Source organism: Hylobates moloch, unplaced genomic scaffold (assembly GCF_009828535.3).
Source record: "Hylobates moloch isolate HMO894 unplaced genomic scaffold, HMol_V3 SCAFFOLD_7, whole genome shotgun sequence".
In the NCBI taxonomy this organism is placed as follows: Eukaryota; Metazoa; Chordata; class Mammalia; order Primates; family Hylobatidae; genus Hylobates; species Hylobates moloch.
The window spans coordinates 74,057,324-74,071,861 of NW_026652282.1; the positions used below are offsets into that span (position 1 = coordinate 74,057,324).

General features: G+C 34.5%; 1 protein-coding gene and 1 long non-coding RNA gene across 2 annotated transcripts in view; one reads left to right on the forward strand and one right to left on the reverse strand.

Moving 5' to 3' along the window:
- The window catches only part of LOC131383904 (uncharacterized), a 20,959-nt gene extending 10,521 nt beyond the window's left edge, over positions 1-10,438 (reverse strand). Inside the window, exons 1-2 of the long non-coding RNA XR_009214303.1 lie at positions 10,391-10,438; positions 8,192-8,279 (exon numbers count right to left, since the gene is read on the reverse strand). This is a non-coding gene — a long non-coding RNA (uncharacterized LOC131383904). The remainder of the gene's footprint in view (positions 1-8,191; positions 8,280-10,390) is intronic.
- A 147-nt stretch (positions 10,439-10,585) lies between these two features.
- On the forward strand, positions 10,586-11,723 carry TGIF2LX (TGFB induced factor homeobox 2 like X-linked). The gene is made up of 2 exons (XM_032756400.2): positions 10,586-10,646; positions 10,743-11,723. Exon 2 carries the CDS (start codon positions 10,764-10,766, stop codon positions 11,487-11,489), a length of 726 nt encoding a protein of 241 aa, XP_032612291.1. The 5' UTR covers positions 10,586-10,646; positions 10,743-10,763; the 3' UTR covers positions 11,490-11,723.
- Positions 11,724-14,538: the final 2,815 nt, after the last annotated feature.

Sequence of the window (14,538 nt, forward strand, 5' to 3'; positions counted from 1 at the left end):
ATTTCTATGTCCAGAACAGTATGGTCTAGGTTGTCTTCCAAGATTTTTTATAGTTTTGGGTTATACATTTAAGTCTTTAATCCATCGTGAGTTAATTTTTGGATACGGTGTGAGGGAGAGGTCCAGTTTCAATCTTCTGCATATGACTAGTCAGTTATCCCAGCACAATTTACTGAGGAGAGAATCATTTCCCCATTGCTTATTTTTGCCAGATTTGTCAAAGATCAGATGGTTGTAAGTGTGTGGCCTTACTTTTGGGTTCTCTATTTTGTTCCATTGGTCTATGTGTCTGTTTCTGTACTAGTTCCATGCTGTTTTGGTTACTGTAGCCTTGTAACCAAACTACAGCCTTGTTATGCAGTTTGAAGTTCAGTAGCACGGTGCCTCTGGCTTTGTTCTTTTTGCTTATGGTTGCCTTGGCTATTTGGGCTCTTTTTTGGTCCCAGATGAATTTTAAAATAGTTTTTTTCTAGTTCTATGAAGAATGTCAATGTTAGTTTATTGGGAGTAGCATTAAATCCAGAAAATGCTTTGGGCAGTTTAGTCACTTTAACAATGAGATCATTATATGATCATTATACGAACAATGAGATACCATCTTATACCAGTAAGAATGGCTGTTATTAAAAAGTCAAAAATTAAAAGATGCTAGCAAAATTGTGGAGAAAAACGAAGGCTTATACACTGTTGGTGGGGCTGTAAGTTATGTCAACTATTGTGGGAGAGTGTGACGAGTCCTCAAAAACCTAAAAACACAAACATCATTTGGCCCAGCAATCCCATTACTGGGTATATAGCAAAAAGAATATAAATCATGCTATTATAAAGACACATGCATGCATACATTCATTGCAACACTATTCACAATAGCAAATACATAAAATCAACCTCAATGCCCATCAATGGTAGACTATATAAAGAAAATGTGGTACATGTATACCATGAAATACTATGCAGCCATAAAAAGGAATAAAATCTTGTTATTTGCAGGAACATGGGTGAAATTGGAGGCCATTATCCTTAGAAAACTAACACAGGAACAGAAAACCAAATACCACATGCTCTCACTTACAAGTGAGAGCTAAATAATGATAACACATGGACACATAGAGGGAAACAGCACATGTTGAGTTCTATTGAAGGGTGGAGGGTGGGAGGAAGGAGAGGATCAGGAAAAATAACTAATGGGTACTAGGCTTAATACCTGGGTAACAAAATAATCTGTACAACAAACCCCCATATTTTTGTACTAGACATAATAGAAAATCAACAGGGATGTGTATAGCCAGTGTAAAAATTAATAGCTAGAGCTTTGCATGGAGCCTCTAGCCCCACTAGATATTTAAACATAAACAACGTCTCTATTGTAATGCAATAACATACTGGCACACTAATATACAGGCAGAAAATGAATTAGTAAAGAATTACAAAAGTAGACTCAAGTATATAGTTATATTTATAATATAATGTTGGCATTTTATATCACCAGAGCTAAAAGGGACACATAAGCACATTGAGATAATTGGATAGTCATTTTGAGAAAAAACAATGTCTATATCTTATATCACACAACAATCAAGTACAAATTATTGGGAGGTATAAATTTAGCAGAAAATAACCAAGTAAAGAAAGATACCGTGTACAAATTAGAAGAAAGGATGAGTAAAATCTTGTAATCTTTGATATGCAAAAATCTTTCTAACTATAACTCAAAACCTAGTTTCAATAACAAAAAGGAGTGATAAATTTTACTACATATCAATACATTTATTTAAGGCTAAAATCATAGTAAACAAATTTTGAATTTTTCACCAAAAAATAATAACTTAAAAGCAAATCTATATTCCAGGTTAACTATTTTCATATTGGAGAAAATAACAAAATAAAATACAAAATAGGAAAGTATAAAATAAGATAATCCAAAATATAAAGAAAATATCAAATACATGATATAAAACTATATAAATGAATTCATAACGGAAATATCTATGATAGCTACTTTGAGATACCATTCTATACCTCTCAAAAATTGCCAATATTCAAAACATTGGTAACATGTTTAGTTGGTAAGGATGTCGGGAAAGCGGCACAATCATATATAGCCATTGGAAACACAATATTATAAAATCACTGTAGAAGGAGATTTGATAAATTCTAATAAAACTATACTATAGCATTATATTAATAAACTATACTTTATCTCAATTTTAGGAATTTATCCTTAAGTTCTCTCCATGCATATGGCACAACTTTGTTCATTGTATCAGTAGTTGTAATTTTAAAATAATAAAAACAATCTATATGGCAAAATATGGAAAATAGTTTGGACGAATTATGTTACATACACCATACACCCCAGGAAGAACTATAGCAACCTGATAAAGAAAGTGAGGATGATCTCTATAACCAATATGGAGTTATTTCCAAGATTGCAGTTAAATGAAAAAAAGCACAAAGAAATATACAAATTAAGGTTTGTGTGTGTACATACATATATACACCATATATATACATATATACCTTATATGTAAAATTCAGTATTGCTTCATGTTAAAAACCTGGGTAGTGAAGGAACATACCTCAAAATAATAATAGCCACCTGTGACAACCCCACAGCCAATATCATACTGAATGGGCAAAAGCTGGAAGCATTCCTAGTGAAAATCTGAACAAGACAAGGATGCCCTCTCTCACCACTCTTATTTAAGATAGTATTGGAAGGCCTGGCCAGGGCAATCAGGCAAGAGAAAGAAATACAGTGCATCCAAATAGGAAGAGGGGAAGTCAAACTACCCATTTGCAGACATGATCCGATATCTACAAAACCACAGTCTTAGCCCAAAAGCTTTTTAAGCTGATAAACAACTTCAGCAAATTCTCACGATACGAAATCAGTGTGCAAAAATCAGTAACATTCCTATATATCAACAACAGTCAAGCCAAGAGCCAAATCAGGAACATCTTCCCATTCACAGTTGCCACACACAATAAATAAAATATCAATGAACATAGCTAACACTGGAGGTGAAGGACTCTACAAGGAGAACAACAAAAGACTGCTCAAAGAAATCAGAGATGACACAAACAAATGGATAAACATTCCATGCTCATGGATAGGAAGAATCAATGTTGTTAAAGTGACTATATAAAATGATATGATTATTTTATATATGATATATACCCTTATATATATAGGGTATATATACCTATAGGTATATATATGATTTTATATTTTATATATGATGTACATCATATATATACATCATGTATATATCATATCAGCAAATAATCATATGAAAAGATGTGCAGTTTCATATGTCATTAGGGAATCATAAAATAAATAATAATGAACTACTCTTAAATACTTATTAAGATAGCTAAAATCCAAAAGACTGACAATACCAAATGCTAATCAGAATGGGGAGTAACATGAACTTTCATTTTTTGCTGATAGCAATGCATAATGTTGTAGGCACTTTGAAAGACAGTTTGCCAGTATGTTACAACAGTAAAAATTGTCTCATTATATGGTCCAGCAATTGCACACCTATGTATTTATCCAATTAAAATTTATGTCAACAGAAAAATCTGCATATAAAATCTTATAGCAGCTTTAAGTGTAATTGCCCTAAAACAGAAGTAACCAAGATAAATGGATGAACAATCATACATTCATACAACAGAATATTATTTAGTGATAAAAAGAAATGAGCAAGCAAACCATGAAAAGATATAGAAAAACCTTGAATGCATATTGTAGTGGAATATGAATAGGTAAAGCACAGAGGATTTTCAAAGCAGTGAAAGTGTTGTCTATGGCACTGTATTGCTAGATACATGGCATTATTCATTTACAAAACCCAAAGAACTATACAACGCAAAATGTGAGCCTTAACGTAAACTCTGGGCTTTAGTTAATATTAACGCATCAATATTACTTCATAAATTGTTGAAAATGTGCCACATTCATGCAAAGTGTTTATAATGGGGGAAATGTGGATTTGGGGGTAGGGTATGCAGGAACTCTGAAGTAGCTGCTAATGTTTTTAATTTAAAACTTTTCTAAAAAATAAAGTCTTTAAGAAATACAATATGTTGACTCTAATAAAATATTTTGAAACCACCTGTCCAGCAAATGCTAGTATTAGGATAGACTTTTTTTTTAACACTCTAAACTCAACAGAAAAGAAGAGCCAAAGAATCCAATTAGAATAGGGCAAAAGGCATAAACAGACATTTTACTCAAGAGGATATCCACATGGCATATAGTAAATCAAATTGTATTCATCATTAGTCATTAGGGAAATGCAAATAACAACCATATTAAAATATCACAGCACACTTATCAGAGTGATTAAAAGTAGTGGCAATACCAAATGGTGACAATGTGGAGAAAACAAAATACTAATACATTGCTTCAAGCAATGTAAGATGATAGAACCATTCTGAAAATTTTGGCAACTTTATGGAAAGGCAAACATGTGCCTTCTGTAAAACCGAGGAATTCTATACTTGAATATCTATCCCAGAATTTGTCTAATTTCATAAAAATTCCTTACATAAATGCTCATAACAGCTTTATTCGTAATATAAAAATTGTAAATAACCAAAATGCAATTCATTAGATGAATTGCTGTGCTGCAGTTAGCATGAATATACTATGGAATATTTCTCAGCAATAAAAAGGAATTATCAAGACACTCAACAATTAGTATTACATTAAAGGTAATTATACTGAATGAAAAAATGCCAATCTAAAACAGTTATATACTCAATTATTCCATCTATAAAATATTATGTGACATTCTTAAAATGACAAAATATTAAAAATGAAAACAGCTTAGCATGTGCCAGAAGTTAGGGAAGGATGAGGTGACTTGCTATAATGGCAGCAGGAGGGATCCTTTTAATGGATCTCTTCCATATTTTGATTATTGTGGTGGTCACAGAAATCTGAACATGTAATAAAACTGCATAAAATTAAGTAGACATAACACACAAAAACGAGTCAATGTCAATGAATCTTTTTTTTTTTTTTTTTTTTTTTGAGACGGAGTCTGTCTCCCAGGCTGGAGTGCAGTGGTGCGATCTCGGCTCACTGCAAGCTCCGCCTCCCAGGTTCACGCCATTCTCCTGCCTCAGCCTCCCAAGTAGCTGGGACTACAGGCGCCCACCACCACGCCCGACTAATTTTTTGTGTTTTTAGTAGAGACGGGGTTTCACCGTGTTAGCCAGGATGGTCTCGATCTCCTGACCTCGTGATTCACCCTCCTCGGCCTCCCAAAGTGCTGGGATTACAGGCGTGAGCCACCGCGCCTGGCCCATGTCAATGAATCTTATCAATGTCAATATCCTGGTTGTGTTATTGTTTCCAGTTATGCAAGGCGTAACTACTGGGGAATACTGGGTGAGGGCAGGCAGGATTTCTTTGTATTATTTCTTACAATGGCATATTCATCTACAATTAGCTCAAAATAAAAAGTTAAATAAAATTCACAATAGTCCATGCTATTATAAATCTCACTTTTGTTTCCAAATTGACTCATCTTTGAGTCGAAGTAAAATTCAATAGATAAATATTGATGCAATATGGCTAAGTTTGTGATTTCTCTCTACCTATATGTTCATGTTTCGTTCATGAAAAGTCATTAATTTTAAAAAAATTAGTTATCCTTCAGGTCTCAATAATCCCTACTTCCACAACGGTAAAGTTACAACAAATGCACTTACTTAGAGCACAGAATCCTTTCACACCACTACCAAATTTGTCTGCATTCCCTTTGCTGGGCCAATGCTATCAAGATAAGATAAACCCTGGCCCTATTTTCTCAGACTGCATGATAAGATGAATACCGTAATTTTGAGTTGAACATAGAGTCAGTGGTACATTAGAAGCCTAGTAGAGGAATAGTATCAAGAAGTCAAAAATCTTTAATGTGAGACACTGGATAATGACTGGACTGGAGACAAACCATTTCTTTAAAAAAAACCCAGAATATAGACTATTAAAATAGAACACAAAAAATTTAAAATGTTATAAGGAGAGATGAAAATAATCAAATGAAATGAGAAGCAAATAAGAGAAAAAAAGAATATATTTTTCACACAGGTGAAACAAAAGGTGAGGGAGGGGACAGAACAGGAATTCAGAACTGTGACTAAAATCTGTCTGCTTATATACCTAATTTTTCATATTTGCTCTGTTTTAATGAGAATTTTCCGTAAAATAAAACTAACTTTTCAGTATTCTGTTAACCAATTTCCTCTTCTTCTAACTACCACACTTCTTCAAAAGGAGAATACACCCTAGAAATTGTCTGCTGAACTAGAAAACAAGAAGACTGTTCAATAAGCCAGTCTGTCATCTTGCTCACTGAAGGAACAAGTATATGTATATACAATTTTTTGTTAGTAGTTTTTCAGGTTTCACTACCAATTAAAGTACACTAAAGATAGAGAAAATGCAATGAACTACATAGATTTGAAAATGCATGTTGATTTTGGGAAGTTATATAAAATTAGTTTTAAATTTTCTCAACTTTTCCAATATATGGGGGGAAAAAGTTTTGAAAGCCAACTAATTCCATGAGTTCTATGGGATGCAAACACTGATATAAATTTTGCCTTAAAAGAAATTAGATTTTCTGATTAATTGGTAGAAGTTTTAAATAAGATCATAACACTTTACACTTCTGTTATACTTAGTTTAAAAGATATGAGTACAATAATGTTGAGACATTATTCTTGGCACCACAATACAGTAAATAGTTTTAATGCCTAACCAAAATAGCTATTTTAGGAAGCTGGCATAACAACCTGTGAATGTCATGCCTTCCGAAATGGCAAAAGAAGATTTTTTCATTTCCTCTCCACAATCCCAAACAATGAGAAAACAATGAAAAGTTTAATAGAGTGAGTTACAAAGCACAACTATGCAAAAATAAAAGATGTATAGCACACTGGGTAAAAGTTATTTGCTGTCCCTAGGTAGTACATTTAATTTACAACTGATGTTCATAAAATAAAATGATAAATATTTTCCTTTTGTCATAAGTATCTACATATGTCTGGCTATGTTTTCAACTTTTTAATGTAACCTTTATAATGTGACTGTGATACTGGAAATTTAATGTTCATATATTATTAATTATGCTTTTCTACTATATTGACCTTTTTAATATTCTGCATGTTGGTCATTTATTCATCCGCAGATAATTGCTTCGCCTGTAGGAAAAGGTGATATTCAAAGCCAAAGGCAAAATACTATTATTTAAAAGTTCAACTCTTTATTCAGAGTATAATATCAATTATTAAAATATGCATACTGACATGTATTTACTATTAAAACATATATTTTCATACTACATTTAAGTTTATTGTGTCTTGTAATATCTACACTTATTCAAAATCTTCAAATGAAAATAATATATAGATTGTATTCATACTTGCCAAAAAATATATCAACTCCAGCCTTAGTTCAAACTTATATTAATGTATAATTTTAAACTACTGATTAAACTAAAAATTTACAGATATTTTCCTGCTTCTAAAAATATACTAGCAAAGATTGTTATAGTAGAAAAAAACAAAAAGAGTGTTTTCTTAATCTCAGCCATTAAATCAAATAACTACTGAGTCAAAGTGGGGTATATTTGATGGTAATCATGAGGCTTGGGTTTCAGTCCAGGTTTTACACCAAAATATTCTTCATGATTGGAAAAACTAGTTTCCATTATGGAGCCTTTTTTAAAAAATTTCATACACACACAAATTCTCTCTAAAGTCACATTCAAATCAAAATTATTTCTGATGATATGAAAATAAGCAATGGAGATAAAATACTCTTTTGCTACAAATTTTAGTAAAATTGTGACATATTGTATTTAATTACTATTTTCCAAGATAGAACAATCCTAGCTTGATAAAGCATATTGAGTAGATATCTGTATATTTAAAGAATATCCAGAATTCCCTCTTTAAGAGTACCTATCAGAGCAATACTACTTCAGATAACTATATACTATGGAGAAAATATTTAAAATATCCTTTAACTCTAACAACATTAGAGCACAACAAAAAGCATGATAAAACCACCAAGGAGTCGACAGCTTAATATAACAGTAAGTTTCTGATATTTTAAAGGCTTCTTATGAAAAAGAAGACAAGCTCCAGTTCATTTCACATAAGTTACCTCCATTTACATGGAATTCCACAGTCTTGTCTGCATGACTATCCACATATGGTATCCACACGTGGTAGAGTTTAGGCTACCACAGCAACTGTAAATTGAAGAGGAAATGTTGGAGAAAAATTCCAGAGAAGACGAGTCCCAAAATTTATGTATAAATATTGCCCAAATTTCTAGCTGATCCAAGAAGTATGCAAAGTCAGGTCAGATGCCACACAGACCAGGTAAGGCTAAGACATAATATATTTTTAATTTCAGCTGATTCTCCATGCAGGGTAGTCAACATTAAAAAAAAAATATATCCAGCCAAGTTAATTTCGGGCTGAAACTACAACAAATAAAAAAAACTCCACTGTTTCAATGAATATAATAGAATCAAGAATCTCTGCAATATTTTATGATATCTAAGATATAATCCAAAATTATTAGACATATGAAGAAACAGAAAAAATATTTCATGCTCAGGTTAAAAACAAAAAAACAACAAATGGAGATTGACTCAGGCATAATGTTGATGTTTGAAATTAGCAGACAGTTCTTTAAAACAGCTGTAATTACTATAACTCACAGACTTATGGGAAAATACGCTTAATGAATAAATTGATAGGCAATTTTAAGGAGATAGAGACTTTTAAAAGCAGACATGCTCAGATTAAAATTACAGTATCTAAACAAACACAGAACCTAGATAGAATAATGTCAGATTACAAATAAAAGAAGAAACATACATTCACTTAAAGATAGATTGATATAAATTATCCAATCAGGAAAATAAAGAAAAAATAGATAGATTGATATAAATTATCCAATCAGAAAAAGAGAAAAAATATTTTAAAAAATGAGTAGATCTATAATAATCTCTGGTAAAGTGTGAAAATGTCTAAAATATATAAAATGAAGGTATCAGAAAATGAGGAGTGAGAGCATGGGACAGAAATACTATCTGAAGAAATAAAGACCAAAATCTTCATTTTAAGAAAATTCATATATATGTAGAGTTAAGAAATTCAGACAACTTGAAGAAGAGACAATAAACAGAAAATAAATCATGTTCAGACAGGCCGGGCGCGGTGGCTCACGCTTGTAATCCCAGCACTTTGGGAGGCCGAGGCGGGCGGATCACGAGGTCAGGAAATCGAGACCACGGTGAAACCCCGTCTCTACTAAAAATACAAAAAATTAGCCGGGCGTGGTGGCGGGCGCCTGTAGTCCCAGCTACTCGGAGAGGCTGAGGCAGGAGAATGGCGTGAACCCGGGAGGCGGAGCTTGCAGTGAGCCAAGATCGCGCCACTGCACTCCAGCCTGGGCGACAGAGCGAGACTCCGTCTCAAAAAAAAAAAAAAAAGAAAAGAAAAAATGGGTAGACCAAATATAAATTATTATATTAAATATAAGAAGATTAATAGCTCCAATTAAATAGAAGCAATTTCCAGATTGTACAAAAGGGCAAGACCAATACAAGGAATTCTACAAGAGATGTATATTATAAAGATACAGATTAGTTTAAGGTAAATACACAGTACTTACACCTTTTACAAAAATTAACCTAAAATGGATCATAGAACTAAATGTAAAGTGCAAAATTATGAAACACTTAGAAAATAACATATGAGATGCCGGGCGTGGTGGCTCACACCTGTAATCCCAGCACTTTGGGAGGCTGAGGCCAACGTGGGCAGATAACGAGGTCAGGAGATAGAGACCATCCTGGCTAATATGGTGAAACCCGCCTGTACGAAAAATACAAAAAAGTAGCCGGGCGTGGTGGCAGGTGCCTGTAATCTCAGCTACTCGGGAGGCTGAGGCAGGGGAATTGCTTGAACCTGGGAGACGGAGGTCGCAGTGAGCCGAGATGCCACCACTGTGCCACTGCACTCCAGCCTGGGAGACAGAGCGAGACTCTGTATCAAAAAAAAAAAAAAAAAAAAAGACAAAGATTTTAAGGCCACAGAGAAGAAAAATTTAAGCATCAAGGCATCAAAAGCAAAAGTCTAGTTCAAAATTATTATTAATATTGTTTTGAACATGGAAGAATGGAAGAGGGGAGTCAAAGTACAGTAGTTACACTCTTTTATTGAGGTTAGTAGCTAATCAACAATTTGTTCCTGATATATCTAGATGAGCCAGTGAGACAATTATAATAAGAGGGAAGAACAATACCAGAGTAAAATCAAATAGGAAGAAAGTGATAGGCGTACTTACACTAATAGAAATAGAGTTCGTCAGTTAGTGGAAACTGGTGACAACAGCAGAGAAAACTCTAGAGAGCTATAAACTGCGTGAAATCAAGTGCATTGGAAGTTACAGAAAATACGCAAGAACAATGGGAAAACGAGAACTCCCGGAAATGTGGGGGAGGGGCAACATGGAGAAGAAAGGATGTGACGTCACTGCGACAACTAGCTCAGCTGTTACCAACTCTGTTAGCAACGCTGTTTTTCTTCCTCGGAAACAACAGGTGAGAATTCCCCTTGGAGACGTGCCCATGCTTTCTAAAGTGGCTCTCCCAAACCTACCTTTGTCCTAACTCAGTTGTCTGTGATTCTCAATACAGTAAAGACACGCCGCCTTGAATATGGAGGCCGCTGCGGACGGCTCGGCTGAGACCCAAAGCCCGGTGGAAAAAGACAGCCCGGCGAAGACCCAAAGCCCAGCCCAAGACACCTCAACCGTGTCGAGAAATAGCGCAGATACAGGTAAAGTTCTTGCTTTACCAGAGCACACTAAAAAGCCCAAGGGATACTTGCCAGCCGAGTCCGTTAAGATCCTCCGCGACTGGATGTATAAGCATCGGTTTAAGGCCTACCCTTCAGAAGAAGAGAAGCAAATGCTGTCAGAGAAGACCCATTTGTCTTTGTCGCAGATTTCTAACTGGTTTATCAATGCTCGCAGACGCATTCTCCCGGATATGCTTAAACGGCATGGAAACGACCCCAACATTGGCCACGAAACGGGCAAAGATGCCCATGCCACCCACCTGCAGAGCACCGATGCGTCTGTGCCGGCCAAGTCAGGGCCCAGTGGTCCAGAAAATGTCCAAAGCCTGCCCGTGTGGCCCTTGCCAAAGGGCCAGATGTCAGGAGAGAAGCTACCGGATCCGGAGTCGGCCCCTAGCCAGAACCCCACCGTGATAGCCCAGCCAAAGAAAAAGGTCAAGGTTTCTGTCACCTCCCCGTCTTCTCCAGAACCTGTGCCTCCAGAGGAGTACCCTGACTTCAGCAGCTTCCAGCTGCTCGTCGATGCAGCAGTACAAAGGGCTGCCGAGCTGGAGCTAGAGAAGAAGCAAGAGCCTAATCCATGATTGATGATGTTCCAAAAACCCAAGTAGTCAGTCCCTTATGTGCTGTGGTAAACCTGTTTATGTTCACCCCAACTTATTTGTATGCTTACCTTTTATAGAGGCATCTTTCTTTCTAGTGGTTTTATGAGAACGAATCTTAATTATTGGGACTAAATTCTGTCAGATATTTCAGTGTTTCCAGGTGAAAGACAATAAGGTGCCATCATGATGAACACTGCAGGAAAGATCTCTTAACTCTCCTTCCCCCTGTATTTGAACTCTTTAGACCATCAAACTAATGCATCTGAGATTAAACATCAAGCTGAGATTTCTGAGATAAATGTTTTTGGCTTTCTAGACAACTTTCTTAATCCCAGGGTTGCTACATATAATAAGTCACCCCTCTTTCTCCCTCTCTCTCGGTAATCTTCTCTGTTTATTAGTATGTATGATAGAAAAGAAAGCCTCTATAAAAATGGCTATAACATCCCTCATTTTATTGTTGGAGTTTTGTGAAGCTTTCAACTCTTATGTTCCTTTTTGTACAGTTTATTGGCCAATTGTGAAGAAGTAGTTATTCTTTGCAGGGAGTTGACCATGAGAGCCAAAGTACAGTAAATTCACGAACATTCTCTTGCATAAAGGTGAACTCTTCTTCCTTTGAGCAGTGAAAAGTCTGAGTAAAGGTAAGAAAATTCCAAATGTTAATTTTCTCTTATTGGCTGTTGGTTAGATAGTTGGTTTTAGAGAATACTTTTTATTGATTTTAATTATAAAAGTGAAAACATAACAAAAAATAGTAAAAAAAAAAAAAAAAAAACTGACAAAAAAAATTCCCTGGAAGAAACCAAAGGAAAATAATTTAAAAAGAAAGAAAATGAATCAATATATAACATGTCAGCAAAAAGTAAAGTAGATCCAGGTATTCTATTATTTTATCTTTTTAATACGTTTATGTATTTTTCCTTTTAAAATTCTTGGTTTGGTAGGGATTGTGGTAGGAATGTAAAAAGCTTCAGACTGGTCCCGCATGAAAATAATCCTGTTATCTTACAAAGGCAGCTTTTTCACAAGTACAGGCAGATTTTCACTAGGATAGGAACAGAACGATACTACCCCCAGAGAGCTGTAGTTTTACTTCTCTGCTTTTAGGGAGCTAAAACCTGAGGAATCTAGGGCTATAAATTGGACTCTAGCCTGATTCTGATTCTGCTTTAATGTGAAATAGATCATAATTTGTCTACTTCTAGGGCCATTTTTTATATTGTTATCTAATTATTGGCAATGTTAAATATAAGATGCCATATCTTATTTAGGCATCTTAACAAACAATAGTCATAAGTTATTACTTTGCATATTATAAGTTTCTGTGTTACCAGAAAGGAAACAGGCCCCCACATTCCCAAACTGCTGTTTCTGAAATAAACTAAAATAGGAAAGAGTTGAGGTTTCTAAGACATACATGAATCCAGGGGCATTTAGAAGGAAATGGTATAAAAATATTCATCGTAACCTTACTGAGGAGGGCCCGTAAACACTCAAGGAAATGCCCAAACCATTTTGTTTATAGTGCCTGGCAAAAAGCATTTTCTGCATATGGATACATAGAAGGCTCTTATTCAAGGAAAGGAAGTTTGTTATCTGGGTAGGAAGATTTCTAGACTCAGCCTAGAGTATTTCTATACACTCATTTCTAGACCCTTACTACTTTGTCCTGTAGCTTTCTAACTGGTCTTAGGTCTCAGGCTTTTCTCTTTCTCAGTTGAAAATGAAGTTAATTGCAACTTTAGTGCTGAAGTCTAAAAAAGGAAGTTTCTTATTGTCTAGCCTCTTATAGACAATATAAGAGGCTTGTTTCCTCTTGTTTCTAAAGGCTGAGGCCACTTGGACTGTTCCTGTAGAATGATTATTGTAGTACTTGTTTATTAATAACTTGATTATTATTGTAAAATGGCTGTGGAATCATTGTAAAATCATTGCTGCTGTAGAACTTACTCAAAGGTGAATATGTTGGGATTACAGTGGTATTTGTCCATTTCTGTTGTGCACTTTGTAATGGTGAATTGTGGTCTACAATTGTGTTCTAGCTTTAACTCTATTATATCAAAAGAAATTGGGGAGAACTGTTCTTGGTTTTGTGCTACAAACATGGAGAAGAAGCAGTTGTTTAGTTAAATTAAAAACTGTATACAACAGAATTTTTATTGTTGAAGTTTTTGCCAAATAAATGTAGTTTTTTTTTTTCAAATAAAAGGATGACTGTGTTTGTGATTCCACCAGGCTTTAACCACTTTGAAGTTGTAGCTTCTTTATGCATGGTTTTTTTTTATAAGAGTGAAATTTAGGAAGCTATAATCTACTTCACTTTGTGGAGAGAAAAGGGGATAATTTTCTAAAGAAACTCAGTTTGGAAAACATAACCACCAATTCCGTGTTATTTGAGTTTGAGAACTATGTAAAACCTGATAAAGAGTTTCTGAAACAATGGTCTTGTGGAAGTGAAAAGGTGAAGATAGCATTGAGAATATCTTGGTTATGATTTTTTCTTTTTCCTTTTTTTTTCTTTCAAAGTATTGGGAGTCATTTATATTTCCAGAAGTGTACAAGAATTTCTATTCCTCTACACTTTTACCAACACATAATATCAATTTTCAATTTTTCTCAAGCCAATAGGTATAAAACAGCCTAGCATTATTCATTTGCATTTGTCTGATTAATAGCAAAATTGAACACCTTTACATATTTTTCTTTTGCCACTCATTTTTTTCCTCTTCTGTTGAAATCAATTGCTTAATTTTTCCTCTCTGCTTTGCCTTACTTATCCAGTGGCAGTTCTTCATAAATTCTATTACAATTATTTTGCTATATGAATTGCTAAATTCTTCCAATTTGTGCATGTCTTTTTAGTTTGTTGATGGTGTCTTTTGTCATACAAAATTTCAAATGTTATTATATGCAAATTTGTCAGTTTTCCTTTATGAGTTGTGCTCTTTGTGCCTTATTTAAGAAATCTGTCATTGCCTAGGTATAATGAAGATATTTTCCTGTGTTTTCTTCTGTAAGTTTCTTT